This window comes from Podarcis liolepis, assembly GCF_965112155.1.
Source record: "Podarcis liolepis genome assembly, chromosome: 6".
NCBI lineage: Eukaryota > Metazoa > Chordata > Lepidosauria > Squamata > Lacertidae > Podarcis > Podarcis liolepis.
Genome location: NC_139559.1, coordinates 47,918,120 through 47,940,635, shown reverse-complemented (window position 1 = coordinate 47,940,635; position 22,516 = coordinate 47,918,120). Strand labels below are relative to the sequence as shown.

The 22,516-nt window shown below is 41.6% G+C and overlaps 2 protein-coding genes across 4 annotated transcripts in view; both read right to left on the bottom strand.

Moving 5' to 3' along the window:
• Window positions 1-1,512: 1,512 nt before the first annotated feature.
• On the bottom strand, window positions 1,513-15,027 carry SARS1 (seryl-tRNA synthetase 1). The gene is made up of 11 exons (XM_083509870.1): window positions 14,736-15,027; window positions 12,909-12,979; window positions 11,014-11,094; window positions 7,704-7,862; window positions 6,472-6,615; window positions 6,064-6,219; window positions 5,258-5,479; window positions 4,364-4,493; window positions 3,822-3,979; window positions 2,670-2,799; window positions 1,513-2,196 (listed from the first exon to the last, which is right to left on the bottom strand). The coding sequence occupies exons 1-11, from the start codon at window positions 14,869-14,871 to the stop codon at window positions 2,039-2,041; spliced, it is 1,545 nt and encodes a 514-aa protein (XP_083365996.1). The 5' UTR covers window positions 14,872-15,027; the 3' UTR covers window positions 1,513-2,038.
• A 2,570-nt stretch (window positions 15,028-17,597) lies between these two features.
• ELAPOR1 (endosome-lysosome associated apoptosis and autophagy regulator 1) overlaps window positions 17,598-22,516 on the bottom strand; it is a 61,238-nt gene continuing 56,319 nt past the window's right edge. For all 3 annotated transcript variants that reach the window (XM_083509787.1, XM_083509785.1, XM_083509786.1), the window contains one exon: window positions 17,598-21,875. In XM_083509787.1, the coding sequence (XP_083365913.1) occupies window positions 21,807-21,875 (69 nt within the window). In that variant the 3' untranslated portion in view covers window positions 17,598-21,806. The remainder of the gene's footprint in view (window positions 21,876-22,516) is intronic.

The following is a 22,516-nucleotide window of genomic DNA, read 5'->3' as shown; positions in this document are numbered from 1 at the left end:
AATTAAGTTGGACTTAGCAAGTAAACTGCAACTTTGTTATTTCCTCTTACCTTAATCTTAAGACCATGACTAAATGCAAACTTTGTGGGTACAACATCAATCAGGGGTACCATTTCCCCTCCCACTGCACGAGTTTAACAGCTCGTCTATTAGAGTGTTATTGGAGAGCTAGCTATATTGACATACTGGTTGGTCCTGATAAACATAATTGTCTGACTCTAGGTTTCCCCTCCTTATCAACCAACAGGGATTTCTTTGCCTTTTGTATGAAAGGGAAAGCACCAATGATGGAGAAATGGTGTCTCTATTGCCACCAGCTGGTAAGACGAAAGCATGCCTCTCAAGCTTACTTATAGGGGAAAATTCTGGCCCTTTTGCAGCCTCTTCCCTAAAAAGACATGGGTTGTCTCCAACGATGTTCTGCTTAGGTAGGTAGACGTGTTGGTCTGATGCAGTAAAAAAAAATTGTCCAGTAGCACCTTACGAGATCAACTAAGTTTGTTCTGGGTTTAAGCTTTTGTGTCCATGCACACTTCTTCAGATACTCAAGAGTAGATGTAATTGGATTAATGGACCAAATTTCCCCTGGGTAGCTCAAAAAGGTCCCTCCTACTGTTGATCTGATAACTTCTTTCAGGTTATTGAAAAAGCTACATTAAAGGAAAGAAAATCCTTGATGATTTTTTTAAGTGCACTGGAGTGGAAGGAGTGTTTTGTTGGTCACCAGTGATGTCAGATATGGATAGGTCAACACAACCCAAAGATACATAAAAAAGGAATGGAAGTTTAGCGATGGCAGGAAATTTTCCCAGCAAGGAAATTGCTGTTTGAAGCTTGTAAAATGCTGTTTCTTCACCTCTGATATGAATGGAAGATGCCTGGACATTCCACCTTCTCCAGACAACTGCTTAGTGTTTGAGCTAATTGCTCAACTCCTATTTACCTTTGTGTCTTCTCTCCAAAGAGGAACCCTGTGCAATCTCATATAGGTAACCTGAACAGTTAAGAGGGTAGGACTGAAATTCCAGATTGATAAGGAGCTGGCCAGGAAATACTCATCTATGTTAGATGAGTTCAAGTCTTTAGGACCAGATTAATTGCATCCTAGAGTGCTAAAAGCTTGGTGACATGCACTCTCCATTTCTATCTTTCATCTGATATGGGATTCCTTTTTGCTATGCAAATTCCACAGATATTATTAAATATTACAATTTGAATGAATTAAATATCCAGAAAATTACAGATAACTGAGGTAAATGGAAGATACAGGCCAAGTTATGATGCTGACATGGAAGTATTGCACAAATGTATTTGAAGGCATACAGCTAATAGGCCAGTACTAACACAAAACAAAAAGTTGGGTTCTATTAACCTGCATTTCATATCTGCAAACTATGGCCGCTTACACATCTGTGTAAAACAGTCCGCTTCATATGCGAGCAGATACAAGTAATGTTGTTAAAGGAATCCAAGAAATACAGAAGTCATAAAATACAACTGAGAAAAGCATCATTTTTTTTCAATGCTTGCTTTATTCACTGAGTGCCACCATATCAGGTAAAATCCTATGACTATGCAAAGACTGTCTTTACAGTAAAATGCCTCATGCCTATACTTATTTTCCCTTTTGATCTTTGCTTTATCCCAGTGTTGCTTCTGCTCAGCAGAGATTTTCAGCAAATAAACATGATATAGCAGTTTGTTCCCTCTGCTTGGATTTGCAACTAGGGGTTTGAATAGAAACTGTTTCCGTAGATAATTAACATAATGTAAGACATACAGACTTCTGGGGAACTGGTCAGCACCTCTAGTGCTTTCCACATTCAATGTGAAAACAAACACCAGTGGATCCTCAGAGCCAGCATGGGAAGGAGCATCTTCCCAGGCTACAGAGGGTGGAAGCCGAGATGGAAAAAAGTAACTTGCCCATGGTGACAGGAGGGATGAGACAAAGCAGGAATTCATATCCAGGACCCCCTGCAGCTTTATGCACTAAACTGTGCAATCTCAGAAAAAGTAACACATACGTAGATCCCTTTTAGGGACTGTTCACATCCATGTTCTGCATCTTTCCTTCCAGTGCACAGTCCCCACCAGCCGATTTCTTTTTGCTTCCCTCATGCTGTTTCTTCTGCTTCTTGGAAAGTTCCTGATCAATAGGAGCAGGTTTTACAAATTTTATCATTTCTTTCAAGCCTAAAAGGAGGAAGAAGGCAGAGCAAGATAACAGAGTGAACACACCAGGGCCAAACTTCTACAAAGGAAGTATCAACAATAATCCTCCATCTGTTCTCACACATCACACCAATCTTACACACCAAGTCACCTTGATTAATTTACTCCATGTCCTTGAACAAAGTAAAGGAGACAGTGTTAGGGACAGCACATCTGAGCTTGCCCACCCTTTTCCAGCCAAGGACCAGAGAGACCCACCTGCATCCTCTTACATACTGCTCCTTTTGAAATGTTATGGGTCAGTAAAAATAGCAACTGTAATGAATTCTCTTTGTTTAGATATAACCCTTTACTCTAGACAGGAGGAAATTGTCACAATTGTTTTATGAGTTGAGAAGAGTTATTCGGCTCAGACAACAAGGACGATTAGACGGTATAAAATAAATAATTATGGATGGCTATGGGGAGGGCAACAAGCATTTTCTTTTTATTACCTGGTGGCATGAAGTCCCTTAATTTCTCTGGTACAATGATTCCTTCCTCTGTCTGGTAATTCTCAAGGATGGCACATATAGCACGTGTTGTAGCACACATCGTGGCATTGAGCATATGCACAAACTCCACCTTTGAGGGCAGAACATTTCATGTTCTCAGTAAGTAAAAGCAAGTAAAAGCAGCAGCAAGAAAACACATTTTTGAAGAGGATAAATACCATCTCCAAAATAACCATTCCAATAAACCTAATCTGTCATTCTGTTACTCAGTCATCTGAAAAGGCAGAGCCTTCAGTCTAATAAATAGTTGTTCCAATTTAGGAACACTACAACTAACATTTTCTAGCTTAGCTTAACCAATCACTTTGCAACAGACTTCCTTATCTAAACATTTTAGAAGCAGCAAGGTAGATTGCACTGTTAGTTGAACTAGATAACATCCTCCTTTTCTGTGATAATTGTGAGAATGAAAATAACTGAGCTTTGCCTTTAAATGTGTTTGTATGAATCTTGGTTTGTTTACTAATGTCCAATATCTGAACACCAAGTAACTATTAGGGGTTGTTTGACTTCACTGGATACAACCTCTGTCTTTCAAATTAAAAATAAATCTAAAAAAGAAAAGGAAAGCCCAATGATTATTCATTCTTCAGGTTTCCATTTCTACACTCTTCATAATTTTAAGGGATTACATTTTTTACTTTTTTCAAGAAAGCAATCCTAGGGCTCCTTGGTAGCAGTCAGTTAATTCTGAACTGGCAAGTGGACCATTCTCAAACTGGTCACTTCCATGGCAGAATCACAGAAGAAGTAGTGAGACAAAATGACAGGCAGAAAACCTGGATCTTTATGGGAAATTATGGAAATTAACAGGGCCTTTCCAACTTTTGCTAGATCTCCAGAATCAACATTACTGCCAACTTGTCTCCCTAGCAAGGACTCAAAGTTGCAACCTATTGGGACAATCAACTCAGATGGCGAATAGAAAAAACTTATCAGACTAAAGCAAAAAGGCAGATGTTTTCCTGAAGGCTACATGGGTAAACAGCAGCACCTTCTTAAGAACCCAAATAATTATTTAACTAGAACACCAGTATATTGTAAATGATGCACTGGGAGAATTGTATATGTAAAATATACAAAGCAGCCTACTTTGTCCATCATCTTCTTGGTTTGTCCATAACGGATCCGCAGCCGACGTGCCTGGTAGTCAGTGCAGTTCGAGCAAGAAACAAGTTCACGGAAAGCTCCCGAACCTGGGAACCATGCCTCCAAGTCCAACTTCTTACTGGCAGCATGATTCAAGGAACCTGTAACAACATGAGGTGGCATTTAAGTACTGATTCAGTGTTCTAATAATGGGAACTGAAAGATGTGCCTTTCTCACCCCACTCATAGTTTTGGAGATACAGAATGAAACCAAGAGTAACAAGGAGATCTATGGTCATTTCCCTCAATTAGAATGTGTGTTAGTCTGGACAATAAACATGAGTACATGGCTGCATGCTGAGATACTACAGATCTTACAATTAAGAGCAAATAAATCCTGATGCAAATGACCAGAGATTACTGGCTGTCAGGTGCAATTGTGTGCACACTTTCTAGGGTGCAGGCCACAATGAACACTGAAAGATTTAACTTTGAGAAACCAAACATAGATTAGGCTGCAAATTATCTGGGGGGTATATACATACCTGAGACAATATTCACAATATGGTAAGGGATGCCCAGAGATTGATAGAACTCTTCAGCAGTTGCAATCATCTCATCAAACATCTCCCAAGACTTGTTATCATGAGGTGATGCGTAGACAAATTGCTCAATCTGGAAAGGGTCAAAAGCAGAAACTTCAGAGGAGGAAATAAAAAACAAAAGAAAGTAGCAATCCTTCATAGACACAAAGAGGAATTTGAATCCCAGAATATAATAATTATACTGTTCTGTGTCTTCTGTGACTTAACATCAACCCCTAAAATCAGTTCCTTTGGGAACAATGCTTATATTCCCAAGCTTTTGACAGCATGAAAAGTCGGGGGGGGGGACCCTGCAAATTTTACTACAGATATCCTTACCAAGAAAAAACAACGAAATAAAACTTCTGAACACAATCATAAAATGGAGTTGAATGTAACCCAACAGCCTAATGCAACCAAACACAACATTCAGTTACCAAACATAAGCCAGCTTCTAAGTACTACTGAGACAGAGAAAAATAGTTATCGGTCTCCTACTGAATATAGACAACACTTTCAATTGACATAAACTGTTACAGAGGAACACCAATTTCATTTCAATTGCCCAATACATTTCAACAATGCAAACTTCTTCAACAGCACATCGCTGAAAAACACACACTATCTGGGGATTGACCCAAGCAAAGTCATTGTGTGAGTGGAACAACTTCTGTTCAGTTAACTTTCCTCCCTTCTCCTTTCCCATGTGCCCACCCCACCCTCAGATCTGATCTGGAGGGAAGCGGGGATTGGGGGAGGGAGAAGAAGGGGAAGTTCTGTTGTGTGAACAGAAATTGTCTCGTTTGTGAAATGAGTAATACAACCCTGGATTAATAACTTTTGCAACTGCAATACCTTTTCAAATTGGTGCACACGGAAAATGCCTCTGGTATCCCGGCCATGTGAACCAACTTCCTGGCGGAAGCAGGTAGACAGCCCAGCGTATTTGATGGGCAGGTCCTCTGGCTTCAGCCATTCATCCCTGTGCAATGCTGCAATTGGCTGTTCAGATGTAGCAATCAGGTATTTCTCATCAATAGTGTTATCGTCGCTCTTCTCACTGCCTTTGCCAAGTACCTGAGAAGTAGAAAAAGTTAGTCCGTTAGACCAGTGCAGCAAGATGTCATGTACATAGACAAAGCGTCAGTGGACCATTCCAATGAAAGCCCTTGTGAGCTAAATTACTGGTTCACTGGATCATATAATTTCTTCTATGATTGCTTTTCTAAGTTGTTGCTTAGCTACAACTTAGCTACATTAATTACCTTTCATATGAAAACATCACTAACCATTCTGACGCCCAATGACAAACAGTTAAGTACTTGTGGATCAGAAAATGGGGAAGACATGGCACAATGCCTGTGATGATTAGAAACAATGTTAACAAAACCTTTAACCTATCAACACAACATTCCTTTTCATTATCATAAATTATTAGCACTGACTGTGGCTGATGGTAGAAATGCTTCCTAAAGAAGTGTGCAGCAATTTGAAATGAAGGACAAATATTGAAATACAGTCAATTATCTGACTGAAAGTTTACCAGCAGTATTTGAAAAATTCCACATGGCTCCAGGGACATTAAGGGAAGCAACACAACACTTTTCTAGAAGCTTATAGAGTTTGCTACTAAAACAGTAATTTTACCCTTCCCACCTTACCTTGTAGAGCTCTTCATCGAACTGGCTTAGCTGGGCCACTTCCTGCATCACCTCTTTTCTCATGAAGAAAGGGGTATAAACAGGGGTGTAACCTTTGCTACGTAGCGTCTGCAGGGCATACTGGATGAGAGCTTGCTCTAGAAAAACCAGGGCACCCTATAGAACAACAAAGAAGAAAGTAGGTAAGTGAATATTCTGCTCCCGAGAACCCACATTTTGAAACGGCACTGGCAGGAACGTTGTATTCTGACAGTCTTCTACAGCTTAGATATTAAACAAACCACTTTGTGAAGGTGGTGTTTTGGCTTTGAAAAGCAAGGTACAATTTTCAAAATAAATAAGTTTTCTTCTGGGATCCCAATTCTCCCAGTCCTATAAATAGCAATGATTAAGAAGTTAAGTTCTCACCTTTAGAAAGTATCCTCTGCTTCCAGCAACAATGGCTCCCTTTTCTCCCTCATAGCCATCCACCATGACAACCAAGTCCACATGAGAATACTTCTTCCTCACTGTGCAGTCTCCCCATAGCCTCTCCACTTTGTTATCTGCATCCTACCCATGTGATAAAAAGGGAGAAAGTTTTGTTCTAGGCCTTTGAACATCCCAATAGAAACAATATCAATCCAATTATCTGATTATCTCATCCATGATTTAATTGTATGTGTTCACATGCACAATCCTGGCTGGTATTTGCTTGCACAGTAGCACTTACAATTGCCAGAAGCTTCCTGCACTGCATTTGCTCTCTACTTGTGGCATGCTGCCATCTGCATCCTATAGGCTGACTGAAGAGAAGGTGGTGTGTGGGTTTGCTCTGCCCTGGAGAAGGGGCTGAGATGCAGAGGAAGCAAGGAATAGATCTGATGGTCTTTTAGTTTCCTGCAGAGCTGTCACAGAAGCACCCAGCAACTCTCTTAAGTGCTTTCAAAATTACTACTTGCCAACAACTGGAATGAGTATGACGTCTCCATGGCAACACTCTTAGGCAATTATTCCAATGCAAAATCCAACCAGCCCAGTACTGTATCAGACTCACTAAATAGTATTATTAAACAAAATATTGTCTTGTTGGACAAATGGTTGGTTCCAAGCCACACATCATGGGTAGGATTCACCTAAGGGGCCCTGCCAGTGGAAGCCTAATGCAGGGACTTTCACTTGCACAACGGGCCTTCCTGTTGCATGAGACCTGCACCCCCCGAAATTGTCTCAGGGGGTGGGTGGGTGTCGGGAGAACCACCAGAATAGCACATGGGGGAGGGGAGACTGTTCCACCTGGCAGGTTGATATGCTTGCACAGATGCGACATTTGTAATACCATGATGTTGAATTCCAGCCTAAGTCTGTTTCCCATACATTTCCTAAACAAGATCAGGGTTTTGTGCTTATTTGGGATTTTTTTTTCCATTTGTGACTTTCTTTTCTATGGGGAACACTGTTTTAGAATACAAATTGCATAAACTTCTCAACCTCCTCACCTAGGATGTACTGTCTCACACCCTCAGGACTTTATACCTTCAGCTTGCCGTCTCCCCACCCTACCAGCAGGACAGTTTAATAGTGATGCACAAGGCTGTAACAACCAAACCACACACTGTCTTTCATGCACATTTATATAAAAGTGTGGAATTTGCTCCTACCTCATCATTACTGATTGGCACAGAGGGATGAAGGAGATTTCCAATTTCTCTGAGGTTTTCAAACCGCTCTGCCTCCAGCTTCAAGCGCTCCTCATCACAGTTCAGTATTGCTTCATCAATTAGAAGACGAACTTTCTTTATTTGGCTTACTTGAAGACCCTGAAACACAAAAGTGGGCCTAATATAAGAAATATAAGAAAAGAATAATATCTTGTGAAAATAGACACATCCATTTTTTGGAAACCGTAATTCTATCAACTACAGTTTCACATTTCAGCCGGTGGTCTAGCATCACCAAGAACCAATGTTGGTTCTATGGGACTCAGGGTAAAAGACAATACCTGGTTTACTACCAGCAGAAACTCAGATAAGATCTTTGGCTCACACATAGAAAGCCTCATCAAGGACTAGCTTTGCATTATGCATTACAGACATGTAAGTCTTAGAGTGGCACAAATTAGGGGCCAAAGGACAAGACAATGGTTGATTGATGAAGTTTCTGATCCAAAACTCATGTCAGCACAGTATCCTGTGCAAGAATGCTTTGTGCTACTGCTCAGTTTTTATTATCATAACAGAAGATTGGGCTCCGCAATAAAATACCATACGGTGGAGGGCTTCTGTTCAGGACCACAGCAAGCTAGCCATGTCTTTTTCCAAGATACTCCATTCCACTGCCACCCTGCTAACTGTCAGCATTTTGTGCCCACCGAACAAGCTTGGTCCTCACTGCGGTTCCTTCCCATACATCCCGTCCTGCCCTGCCCTCACTTTTTGAGACATCTGGAAACCTTGGTGTTTTCCAAAGCCTGCTGATGCTTCTCTCTTGTGCATGGACAATGCTGTTTTGGCTGTATAAGTACCTACACTCAGAAAGCATGTTTGCTATTAGTATATACAGGATCTTTCTCACTTCAGAGTGTGCTTGCTAACAAAAGGTGCCAATTGGCATACGAAGCCCTCTACCTATCTTCTTCACAATTTTTCTGCTTTTATGGCAAAATGAGTAATGCAACAAGAAACATGGCAAATAGTTTACTTATTAAATTCCTCTACCAACACATTTTATTCCTATTGTCAGGGTGGCTTACTAGTAAAACACAAAATAAAGCAATAATTAAAATAACGTAACCAACGAATATCAGCAGAAAAACAACAATCCAAAACAACAACCCTATAAAAAAAACCAGAGGTATAAAATACTTTGGCTTGTTGCTGAAAGGAATAAAATGAGGAAGCAAGTTCTAGGGCAGAGGTCCACTATCACAGTGTAGTAGAGCTGAACATACAATAGATGGTAAATTAACTGCTCTCGGATATAAAGCTTTTATAGTATCTGTAGTAGCAGCTGCAAGGCTGCAGTGTGAGGGAGAAATTCTGTGACTTGTGGAGTTATCAAAATGGCAGAAGATGTATGCCCAGCAGCTGGTGCCTGGACAAACGATTGTGCAAGGCAGGAGGCTTAGCTTCTTATTCTTTTTTTTTACTACAGCTGCACAGACAGTGCAAGCTGTGCTTCCTACTGAATCTCTGCATTGGCTTATTCTATATCCAGAAAAGCAGCTGCTTCTGGGACAATAGCAAGTATGAAATCTCTGTGATGATCTATTGCTCGATAGTAAACACACATCCTTTTAAAAAAATATTGTTACACTTATATCCAGCTTTTCTCTAAGGACCACCAGGTGGTGTACATGTTTCTCCTTCACCATTTTATATTCAAAATAACCCTATGGAATAGGTTATACTGTGAGATAGTGGTGGCCTAAAGTCACCCCACTATAAATTGTTTCAGTAGCATAAGAGGACTTATTGTTTTTAGTTCAGTGCTCACACTTTAAGTGCTTTTTACATGACAGTCGAATATAATCCAAAATCTTCCCAATGTAATTTTAGAATTAATTTGAGGCACCCAGAAAAACATTTTTAGGTTTCTCTGGACCACCAGCATAACAACTGTACTGAATACAGGTTAACAGTTCAACAAAATGTGTCTGGCTATATATGGAAGCAGAAGTATAGTATACACAATGGATTCAGTCCTCAATCAGTCAGAAACAAAGTTAAGGAATAAATATGTTCCAAAAATCCTCATTTTTTTATTGTAAACTTCTTTATTACAACGTAATTATCGTCTATACAAACTTTCTGAAACATAATAAAACCTTAATGGGCCAAATCCTAGACAACATAAGGAAGACACAATACTTCTCTTTAAACTACAATTGCAAACAACTGTCCTGAATAAACAATTTGTTATTCATCAATATAGCTATTAATACAAACTTTACTAGGCCAATTAATAAAACCAAAATTCTTTATGTTTTTTCCTACAGATTCAAAGCTCCTGGTTGTACGTGCATATACTCATACAGGGAACCTATATACTTTCCATCTTGGGGCAAATAGGAGCTTTGGGGAGGAGAGCGAGAATTTAGTTAGGAAAGGGTGCAGAGGGAAATGGTTAAACAATTTCCTTTAGCATTGTTTCCACAATCAAATTCCTTCCACAGACTCCTTTGATAAAAAAAATGCATCAGGAGACCCGACTGCAGATCTCCTGACATCTTATCTAGTTTGGTCCTTACTCTAACATAGGCTCCTACATTTTCACTCACTATGCTAGGGTAAATTAGCCGTCACTGTTGGCAAGTATAGTGACCCGAGTTTTATTCCCAGGTTGACATGTTGGGGTCATCCCAGCAGTTATGCAGCAAATCCACCCCTTCCTTAGCTCTAAGACTTGGAAGAACGCTGGGAATAGTTTGGCTCCAATGCTGCCAAGCCAAATGGTCCACACAGAGCTGAACCGGCCATGCCACTCCCTCTGTTCTACAGCAGGAAGGGGAGATGAGGAGCTTCCTAAACCTCAGCATCCATAGCCGCTTGACTGAGCAGTGGACAACAGGCAAGCCTCACAGTTCTCTTGCCCATGAGAAAAGGATGAACTAGCAGAGTGAGGGGCAAATTACAGATCCACCCCTCCCCCAAAATTGTATTTCAGCTCAGGGTATAAGAGAGGTGAAAAAACACACTTTAAAATCCACTAGCTAACCTGCATAGGGAGAGAATTACCACAGCTCCAACATTAGAGACCAGTTGGTAACTGATCAATTAATATAGTGCAAGGGAACAAAAGAATCAGAATGCAATTAACATATTTTCTTGTTCACACACGCTCCTCACCCAATCTGAAGCTGCACAAGTGACATGGGTGAGGCGAAAAGCAAACACCAGAGTATATTTCACAGATACAATACACTGTAAACCAGTGAATGGTCAAGTAAGAAACTAGTTGAAAATAACTTACTGCTAAGATGTCTGCTGTAAGTTCATCGAGATTTTGTGCATTTTCTGGTATGTGGTCATCATTTCCTACTGGCTCCTTTTTCTATATATGTAGAAATACAAAAAAAAAGCAATCAATTGGCAAATAAAAAAGCGATAGAACAAAAATATTCTACAAATGCAGGTTGTATTTGTACAAATATTGTACAAATGCAGACCTGCCTAGATCATTGGTTTACATTTCCTAGTAAAGATTATAAAATATCCATCATACATATCATTGCCATGTTCTCTCTCAGCAATTCCTGGAGTGCTCTAATGTGGGTGAGGAGAACAGAATGACCCCTTCAAAGTTCTACTTAGTCATGACTGAACTAAGGGCTCAGTGCAAGGAAGCCCCTCTTCATATACACAATTCCATTTTTGCCACCATCAGAGTGCTCTGAAGCAGGTGGAATATTACAATCTGCTCTTCATGGCAGTGCTGAGGACTTTGTGCAGAGGCAGCCTCTGATGCCATCATTTCCATTCTAAAGCCCTGCAAGCTTGAGGAGTAAAACTGGGGAAAGGATGCGGGGAGGAAATAGAGTTCCAATGGAGGTTATTGATCTCTGTGTGTGGCGTATGTGTGTCCTGCATGCCCGTGAAAGGATGATGGTGTACATGTTCATTTTAGCCGCACCCACTTTTACTTTGGCCATGCTGACCTTGCAGGCATGGTCAAAAGGTAATGCAGCCTTTGGGCAGAAGAGGGTAGCCACCCCTGCAGTAAACAAACAAATCTGGTATCACCCTTTATTTTTTCAACACAGTATCAATTGGAAATAAAACTGGAAAAGTACTCTTTCAGAAGTGTTAAATTAATAATTTGGAGATACTAAATCTACTTCATAAGTAAAAGAGAAGGCCTGTCTCCTGATCCTGCCAACACGTGTGGGCCCTCACTGTCATTACATGCCCATTTGTGGAACTCCTTCTCATTAGGGGCAATGTTATCCCACTCTTTACTTAAAATGCAATTCTTTTCTCAGGGATTTAGCTGCAAGGATTAAAGTCTTGGTATCTGTATTTTACAACTGCTACTGAGGGCCCATAGGTTTGTCATTTTATTGTATTTTTATATATTTTGTACACTCCCCTCAGATTCTGTGTATGAAAGGCAGTTTGAAAAGCCAGTCAATAAATAAAACTCACTTTCCCCTCACCCAGTTCTAAGTGATTCTGTCTCATTGCTTGGTGGGAGGGAATCAGACTGTGATCCTAAGATGACAGTGGGCTCAATTCAGCTTGACAACTTCTTTGTGCTTTAGTGTTCCGTAATATTAAAATGGGACATGGGTGGCACTATGGGTTAAACCCACAGAGCCTAGGACTTGCTGATCAGAAGGTCGGTGGTTCGAATCCCCGCAACGGGGTGAGCTCCCGTTGCTTGGTCCCAGCTCCTGCCAACCTAGCAGTTCGAAAGCACATCAAAGTGCAAGTAGATAAATAGGTACCGCTCTGGCAGGAAGGTAAATGGTGTTTCTGTGCGCTGCTCTGGTTCACCAGAAGCGGCTTAAATCATGCTGGCCACATGACCCGGAAGCTGTATGCCGGCTCCCTCGGCCAATAAAGCGAGATGAACGCCGCAACCCCAGAGTCGGTCATGACTGGACCTAATGATCAGGGGTCTCTTTACCTTTAATATTAAAATTAATAGTATAGTTGAGCATGCTGCCTCATCATCATACTCTCAGACATACCACTTTTCTTCTGGACAGCTCCCAATCTGTCAATCCTTTTATTTCCCTAATGGCGTTTTTCATGCCACTGATTGAACTCTACATGTTTTCTAGCACAGTTAATCACAAAACAAAATGGCATACATCATAGTGGTTTTGGTAACCAATCAGAAGCTGTGATTCCAATAAATCGCACCTTCATTTTCTCGCCTATAGTTTTGCTGCAAAGGTTCTTCAGTTTGTTCAGATTGTCTGCACGGAATCTGCCTGGAAGGAAAACATTTGAAAAAATGCTAAGAGGCGTCTACATTTAAAGGATAAGTTTCTACACAAAATCATAAGTCTATTGAACTATCTGGCGGCTGCTGCTGCTACTATGGGTGTAGCACAGATTAAAATACGTTCATTCTGTTAAACTGGAGATTTTATCTTATATTATGCATGATACTGCGCAAAAGTTACAATACCCAGGCAACCTCTGAGAAAGGATAGTAGTTTGTAAAGTATTATGGGAAGTGATGGCATATGCTTTTTCTCATTTAATCTCAGCAAGAAGATGCAATTCAGAGGCCTGCAAATACAGAACACTCCCACTACCAAAGGAAGCAGCTTCCAATTCTGAACACTCATTATGATTTTTGCATGGTACAGTAAAATGAAGTTTAGCATAAATTGAATATCTCATTTTTATTTTAGTTGTTATTGTTGCTGGATATATATATTTCAAAGTATTCCTCATCCTACTTCCAAAATTTCCATATACAGACAGCAGCCAACGCTGTACTTGATGGCAATGCTTTACTTGAAAACTGCTAAAGGTCTTAGAAATCACTTAATGATTTCTACAGCAACTTAAACACAATCTGCTAGATGCTGTATAACTTTAAATTCTATAATGATGGCTTCTTTAATTTAGTATATCTTGTATTTTATTATATTACAATTTGAATTCTATATCATTTCATAGACTCCTCACTACCCGCATACTGGAGATATTGAAAATGAAGTCTAGGAGAGATGGTTTGGGGCATAGGATCATATGGTGAACCTCCATCTGATTCTAAATGAGTAGCAGTGGTCTCAGGCACCTGAAGTGACAGGCCCATTCCATTTCCTCCCCCCCCCCTGCCCCTCATTTTCTGGTTAGAGGGAATAAAGCACATCTTTCATCACAGGCAATATTACCAACACTTTGTCACAATGTAAAGCACAATGTAAAAGGCATTTAACACAAGTTATCAAAATCGCTGGCAAGGAAACATGCCCACAGAAAATGAAGCAGTGCTGCGGCTGATATGAGCTCTAGCGTGCCAGAGTCACTTTCTATGATGCTGGTTACAGCAGGATTGCATCAGACTAGGCAGCACCAATGCCTGAACAGCGTCCTGCCAAATCGCAAGCCCGTCCATTTAAAGGGCAATGCAGCTGTGAAACACCAGAGAGGACAGCGAAGAGAAGAGGAAAACCCTAATTGGGAAATACAATTAAAACAACAACACCCTACACTTTTGGGAGGGGTGGGGAAGACAGATGGGAGCGCCCTGAAGCCCTCTGAAGGGATGACTTCCCCCGATGTTTCAAAAGAGCCACTCCAAACCTTCCCCTTCGACCGGGGCCTAGAAATAAAGCAGCAGAAGCAAAAACTGGCCGCAGGGTCATCCCTCCCCGTTGAACCTCATGGCTGGGGGGGGGGGGGGAGTGAGAGAGAAAGAGAGGTCTGTGTGCCCATTCACACGACGGCGGGGAGGGAAGACACGGCCGTGAGGAGCCCCTTTCTTCTCACGGGCCTCACCCCTTATCCCACGCCGGACGCCACCGAGGCGAGGAGTTCAAACGCGGCTCCTCACAGAGGTAGCGTGAAAGAGGTTCAAGGAAGAAACGTGAGGATGGGGAGACACGTGTCGGGGTCGCAAAGGCCCCCTTAGGCTGCCTGCTGGGGCGTCGCTCTTTCTCTTCTGCCTCTTTCCTAACGACACCCCTACAGCCTTATCTGACACCCCCATCCACCCATAGCCCCACGTACATCTCCGCCAGGCCCCGTCGGCGGCCACCAGCGCGTCCACCAGCGCCGGGTCCTTGAAGCGCTTCCGCTGCGTCTCCCGCACCAGCTCAGGGTCTCCGCCTTTGTCGGCGCGGAAGAGGTCCAGGTCGAGCACCATGGCGCCGGAGGGCAGCGACTGGAAGCCGAGGAGCGGCGCCGGCTCAGGACGGAGGAAGACGCTCGACAGACAGCTAGCCCGCCCGGCGCAAAGCGACAGGAGGAGAGCCCGGCGAGGCCACGCGTGCGCACTGCGAGCGCGGAGGGGCGTGGGAAAGGCGCTGCGCGTGCGCAGAAGATTCTCACGTAAAGGAGGAGGAGCCTCGCGCAGGGCGGGCGTTGGGTGTTTAGAGCGCCACCTAGAGGGCACGCGCTAAGCGTGGCGCATGCTCAGGCGGGCTGCGGGTCCTCTGCAAAGTGGAGCTGGGATGGTCCGGACAGGAGCAGCCTTGTAGGCTTCCGTGCTCAGTGAGGGTTCGTCAGGGTTACAAAGCAAGACCAGCGTACAGCGCAGAAGAAAAAGCGAGAAAAGGAGAGCTCTAGGACGGGCTGGGTAACATTGTACTGCAGCAGCAATTGCTAACGCTGAAGATACATAGCTGTCAACTTTCCCCTTTTCTTGCGAGGAATAAGGGAATTTCCCTTTGAAAAAGGGAAACGTTGACAGCTGTGTGAAGGTAAGAGCCCAGTGAGGACTTGGGAACCCCCAGCTGGCTGGTTTGAGCACTGTGAGTCAACGAGCAAGTTAGGGACACAATTCCATTATTCAGTTGTAGTGGAGCAATAAAGACAAGTTTTACCCACTGTCTGGGAATAGGCAATTTGTAGTAAGATCACAAATTTTATGGTCTTGTGTGTTGTTGTTTTTTAGTATACCTAAAATTATTTGCTTATTAGGGGCTGCCCCACATTTTCTTCAAAAGTTTGCTTTGCACAGGTAACTACCATAGTTATCAAATTTTTCAAAAGTAGGGGGTCCATAACTTGGCTTTTGAAAGATAAGGGGTCATCAGTAATTAGCTAATTCAGAACCACTAGTTTAGACCACAGCACCACCATGGCCCAGTCCCTATTGGTAAATACAGCTGTCACAAAGACACTCTTAGTCTCTAGTACTCAAGGGAAAACTCTCCTTCCTTCGAGGTTTTTAAGCAGATGTTGAGTGGCCATTTGTCAGGTATGATTCTGCATTGGCGGGGATTCGACTAGATAACCCTTAGGATCCCTTTCAATTCTGCAATTCTAATAAATAAATAACAATAATCTGATCCTATGCTTTCCAACACATAGCTGGCCTGGATGGACAACAATTGTTTTAATAATACTTGCACTCCCTGTTTCAGGGAGAGCATTACTAGGTTTACTGCAATCTCACGGAGCTCAGTGATCCCGCCCTTCCTTCCAAAAGGGCCCAAAGTCATCAGGTTGTCACCTCCCCATTTAGGACATGTCTCAAGATGCTACAAATGCCTTGCAACTGTTTTGAATTTGTACAACTTGCAGCTTTGGTTGTTGCTAAAGCAAGAAGTGCTATATGTGTTTAATTTTTTTAAAAGGTAAAATGGTAGCATGCACAACCTCCACAATCACAACAGCATTGAAAAAGCAGCCTTTTATGAAGCCTAATGGTTCAGGCAAACATTAATAAAAAAGAACAGTTCTAGCATTTAAGCTAATTGCTCTTGACCCTTTATTTTTTATCTAGAGGACCTGACTATTTTATTGGATGTGCACAATAAAACAATTCTTTTCCATATCTCAAACCATTAGCTGTTACAAGGTCTTGTTTCCACTTGTATAAATAGAAGACCTACCTTTAAAGCTATTTCCAAGAATGATGTTGATTATAGCATATATAATAAACCAGTGGGTTAAATGTTAGTTGCCATATTTATACACCACTAGCAGAAGGGATGTAGCTCACTGGTGGAACATATGCTTGGCATGTAAACAGGGAGAGATCTCAATCCCTGGTATCTTCAGTAGGGCTGCAGAAGACTTTCTTTGGGCAGTGCTTGAGCCCACTGCCAATCCACGTAGACAGTACTGAACTCAGTTTAACATGACTGGGTACAATGCAGCTTCTCATGTTTCTAATAAAACCAAGTTGCAAGTTCAGAGTGGGTTTCAATGAGAAGAGGCGTGTTGGTTGCTTTTGTGTGTTCTGCCAGAGTGCCTATCACCATGACCAAATTCATAATAGTATAAAAGAATATTTCAAGACCCTTCAGCTTTAAGGTGCATACACAGCACACTTGTAAAAGCAATGGTTAAGCAAAGTCATGCCCCATACTTTTTGTGTTTGTTTGTTTCACTTAAATGTTTCTTATTCTGTGAGACCAACAGAACTAAAAATACAGAGAAAGGAGGCATTTAAGGACTGGCAGTATAGATGCATCTTTTGGTGGGACCATAACACATTGGTTTATAAGAATAGTGTCCCAGCTTCAAACCACAGTACAGTATTTTCCATTAAACACAATCTCACATAGATGGGCCAGAAAAAAATTAAGATTCCACAACATGCTGCCAGTTAGCACAGCCAGAGATACTCAATAGTAGACCCATTTAAATCAATAGCAGAGCCATTAAAATTGAGCTAGATGGTTAATTCATCTTGATGTAAAGCAGATCCTATTTAATTTTTATGCTGTTTAATTGTTATAAATGATGCAATAGTGAGAGTTCTGCACCTTTACTTCATCTCCCTTATATCATTCCAAGCAAGAGAGAGATCAGACGAGTTCAGAAGTGTTATTGTTTTTAACCCCAAAAATGTACATGCAATTCTTGCCTCTAGAAACTATTAAATTCTATTAAAATCATATATAAAAGGAACCCAGCCCATTTTGCATACAGAGCAAGTTAACCTGCAGTTTATCGTCACAAAGCTGAAAAAACACAGTTATATAAATATAATCCAATCAATTCTGTAACATACAGAGTTGCAAAAAATCATTGTCATCCATGTAAGAAAGGTATCATATTGTAGTCCCTGAATAGCACTTATAACCTAGTCCACACAAACAATGAAAGTCCTTGAAGATTGCTGCTAGGACAACAACATATCTGGTATGTCAATCAAATCTTACAGATATTGGTTTAATCCATAAATAGTTTCAAGCATATACAAAATATAGCAAAGACAAAAAGCCAGAATAATAAATCACAACTTCATACAAAAACAGAAGCAGTGATTCTATGAAATTGTCAAAAGTACCCTTCTGATTTCACTTGATGCTCTGAATTAAATTTAAGAGCAAGTCCAGAGAATTAGAGAAGGGCCACTGCTGTAAACTCATATAAATGGCACTGGTCAGAAAGTCTGGACACTTCCTACCCTCAATAATAAGTATAGGAGTTAAACAAATAAAAACAAGCATTACTCTTGGATTAGCCCCCTTTGGGGAGCAAGTAATACAATCTGGGGTGAGAATGGCACTGAATCTTTTAAAGGTGTTGCTGCTAAAACTCCACATCCTCGCTGTACTTCCTGCTTACTGCTCAACCATGAATTTATTCAAAAGTTGGGGTACAAAATACCCACTGCCTGACCATAAGATTCTCTTCTCTACTCCCTGTTGCATCAGCCCCAATGGTATGAAGTGGTTGAATGTGTTTGACTAGGTGATGTTGCAGGACAGAACCAAGGAAAAGTTGCAAATGTGTTATTCTGGATGTCCAGCTGCTCTCCATGTCCCACCTCCACTGTCAGATGCTGCATGTTGCTGGGAAACAACTGTTGTCGCTGTGCTTAGGCGCTGCTTGCAGGCTTCCTGGAAGCCTATGGTTTGGCCATGATGAGAACATGAAGCTGGAGGAGATGGGCCTTTGGCTTGACCCAGCAGGGCTGCTCTTATGTTTGCATGCCCAACCAAGTGAATTGTTGCCTTTACCACTCAAACAAAACATCTAATTTTCCAAACCAAAGATTTTGTGGGGGTGTTTTGCACCACTTACATTCTTAATAAAATGTTTCCTGATCTTTAAGGTCTACTTTGCACCCTATCTAGATTGTGGCTGGTGCAAGTGCCCCTCCCCCTTCTCTCTCTCCCCCTCCCCCCTTACACTATTGAACAAATGACATACAAACATTAAGTCTATGTGTTAACAAAGCCGCAGAATCATCCCAAAGGATTTGTTGCTGCTTTTGTTTCTTCTCTTTAGCATAAACAGCAGAGGGTGAAAATAAGCTTTTTCAGCTTGATGTGAGATGCTTAGGTAAGCTGACCTCTGCAATAGACTCTGGACTTGGTTTACACATCTCTTTATGGTATTCTTTCTGCCTAGTGCTAGCTCTGTGCTTCTGGTTCTGTTTGGTTCTGTTTGCATAAGAACTTATTTTGGAAACAGTCCTGAGTTCCTCTTAACCTTTCTTCCTAAGCAATGGGGAAGCTATCCATCAACACCTTCTTCACCACTGGCAATTTATCAACAGCTTATTACCCAAGCTCCTCTCCCCTATCCTGGGTCTTGACAACAGGGTGCCACTTTCCACAGTAGTATTCCAGGCTGTCCCTGAATATATCTTTCTTGTGTAAAATAATGGAACCAGAGCCCAGAGATTTTCAGATGTGTCACTATATTAAAAAGGGCCAGTTTCTCTTTCGTGTCTCTTGAGGTCAGTTTTCTCATCCTCTGATGAGCATCTCAGGCTTCCTTAGGCCATAGCTTTGGAGTACCTTCCAAGTAAAATAAATCCATTTTCCTTCTGATTGAAAACAGGTAGCAGTGGCATTTAGCACTAGGGAAAGCTAGCTACTGGATTGGTTTCATAGTCACAGGATTCACTGGTGAAGAAATAAATCTCCTCTTCCAAGGAATAGCCTGAAATCTGACCGTAAAAAAGCTACATGGACATATATCAAAGTTTATGGTACGGTGACATTTCACTGTTGATGTAAGCAGCATTATGCTAAGGGGAAAAACATCCACAAGCCTCCGCAGGGTAACTCACCAAGTAAAATGCAGCCCATCCACCATATATGGCAGCTCCTCGATTACTCCATTTCCCATAACCTATAACACTGCCCACCGCCATCTTTGATTTCTTCTCTTGAAGGAAAAGCAACAGAATTACAAATCCCAATAAACTAAAGTCAACCTAAGCCAAGGTTAGCCCTCCTTACCTGCAGTTGTACAAATTCCTCCCAGCTGCTCTAAAGGTAAGTTGTTGTTGTTGTTGTTGTTTAACACTTGTACAATATAGATAGAAAAGTAGAGTGTGTGGAAATTGAGAAAGTTACTGAAAGCAGAACTAAGAGTAATGTCATTGGAATTAAAACTGAATGACTGAAAGGAGGAGCTGGGATTCTGTATTTTTCTTCATTGAAGTGCTTTATACTAAAGGCTATTTTAACCTGCCAAAACAAACAGAGAGATGAAATCAGTCAACATTGGCTTGGCAGTTGTCAGTAATGTTGACTGAATTCAGGAGCAGCCATTTGTAATGTATTCAGTGGCTGTGTTTGGATATAACACTGGCTAGTAAAACCAAAACCTAATTATTTCTTCACTATTTGCCAAATAAAAAATCTGCATGCCTAGGCCTGCACAAAATTACATGAGGAAGAATTGTAAAAAAAACAGCAACAGAGGGCTGTCCAGGGGTAGGAAGGGATATTTCTGGATAAAGATCAGGCAAGGAAATTGCATAAAATGATAAACATGTTACCTATTTCCCCAGTGAAAGTTGAGGAGCTGGATTTGCTTTAAGCTGAATTCTGTAATTCATGGTCGAGAGCTTTTTTTTCTAAAAGCTTTTCCACTCATCCTTGGGCCTGACAGGGAAATGATTGACTGTAATTCTCCAGCCTCTATTTGCCATGGCATACTTGATAATCACAGCCACAGATCTAGCACCTGTAATTCACATAACTTGAAAAGAAGTAAGTATTAATTCTCCTGGTGTTCATGCAGGATAATTCTGCTGGAAGTTCCGCCTGATTCTTGATACTGTGTAAAGTATTATACTTTTGTTCCTCCAAAGGAAAGTGTTCCAATGGGGCACGGACAATAGGCACACATTTTCCTGGATGGTAATTCTGAAGTCACATAAAAAATAACACCTCCTGCCTCAATATCCTAGGATAAGGGTTTTCAAGTATTGGAGAAAGTCAGCACAGGGATAAATGATTCCCTTATTGTTTTAAAACTAAAGGTCTACAAACAAGATGCAAGACTGCACAGCATTTCTCCATAAGTCATCGCTATAAAAACAGACGAGGAAAATCCAGCTACTCTGGGCCATAATCTTTTCAATGTTTAAATCATACCCTTTCTAAATGATTGAAGTATACTCCTTCCAGCCTGGACCACATGCAGATTCTACTATGACGGAATTTAGGGAACCTTTAATGGAATTGTCACTTGCAAAGTCATTGCAGACTGCTCTGGCATAAGAAACAGTCATCCTATAAAAGTGAGGCTGGTTGGCGGAGTGCAGAACTTTGCAATTTGAGCCCAAATTGTATCTCTTCTGAAGGATTCTTAATGAGGCAGGCAAGCCTCACCACTGTTTGACAAAATACTGTTGCTGCTTTAGTACACAGAGAAAGTATTTTGAAGGTCAAGTTGGTGTTAAAATGAAATGAACATTTACAGAGCAGCTGTGTGCATATATACTTCACCTAGGTGAGGATTGCAGCCTTAAGAGCCTGTCTCAATGGGCTGACTTAATTAATGGCAATGATATCTTGAGCTGTTTTACACATTTCTGGTGTCAGGGGAGAGAGGAAATGCAGCTATTGTCACCAGCATAGAACAACTTTTGTTGAAAGGTAAAACCCAAAAGCATTATAGAAGAGTGGGTAGGGAGTGCAGGAAAACATACAAATATATATCTACATATAATTTTAAAAGCACAGTTGTATTTGGCATGGTTTTGTTTCGGGAGGGAATGTTAAAATTTTCGGTTTTAAAAAAGTACAGTAAGAAGCTGAAGTTAAAAGTGTATCCAATAAGGCCACATGGCAAGTTCATCAAAGTGCAGGGATTAACCAAGGAGAACTCCCAAAGCATCCTGCAGGAAAGGCATGGGAGGTGGGCAATCCATTCCTAAAGATCCATGTCAGTGGTGCCAGAGGAGGTCTTCAGTGGGACCGAGTCAAAGCCATCAGATGTTCTCTAAAGACAACATAAAACGAAGTGTGAGTGGGACTATATAAAATGTCATTTGCAACTCTCAGAGCCCCCACCTTTTGTTTGAAGTAAACCAGATTATGTCATATCCCAGTATTTAGTAACACGGAAAGAACACAGAGTGCAATCCTGCACCCTATGCTCATGAAAGGGCAGTAGGGTGCAAGGGCAGCTCCCACAAAACTCTTATGATAACCAGCTGCCTCCATGCATGGTCTTCTGACCCTGTCAGAATGGCTATTGTAGGAGTGTTACGGGAAACACAGTGCTACCTAAGTGCTATATGGAACCACAGTTTAGTTCTACTTCCAGCTGACTGCAAAAAGCTACGTCTCTGGAGTACTTAAGGACCTTAGCATGGAAGCAACCTGTGCTGGATAGCAGTGCATTCAGAAGAGACAGTTGGTGGGGAGGTGAGGGTTGTCACTGAGCCTTGTGGGAGCCACTCAGCAACCAGCACCCAGAGAGGACTGAATTCAGAAGGATCCACCCTGTGGATAGGGTGCTGGACATGGTTCAAACTCCACTTCTGCAATAACCTCACCAGCAGCTTTGTGCAAAATAATTATTTTGGCCTCCGTCTGCAAAATGGGGGTAACAGTGATCGCAGCAGTTGCATCAGGCTG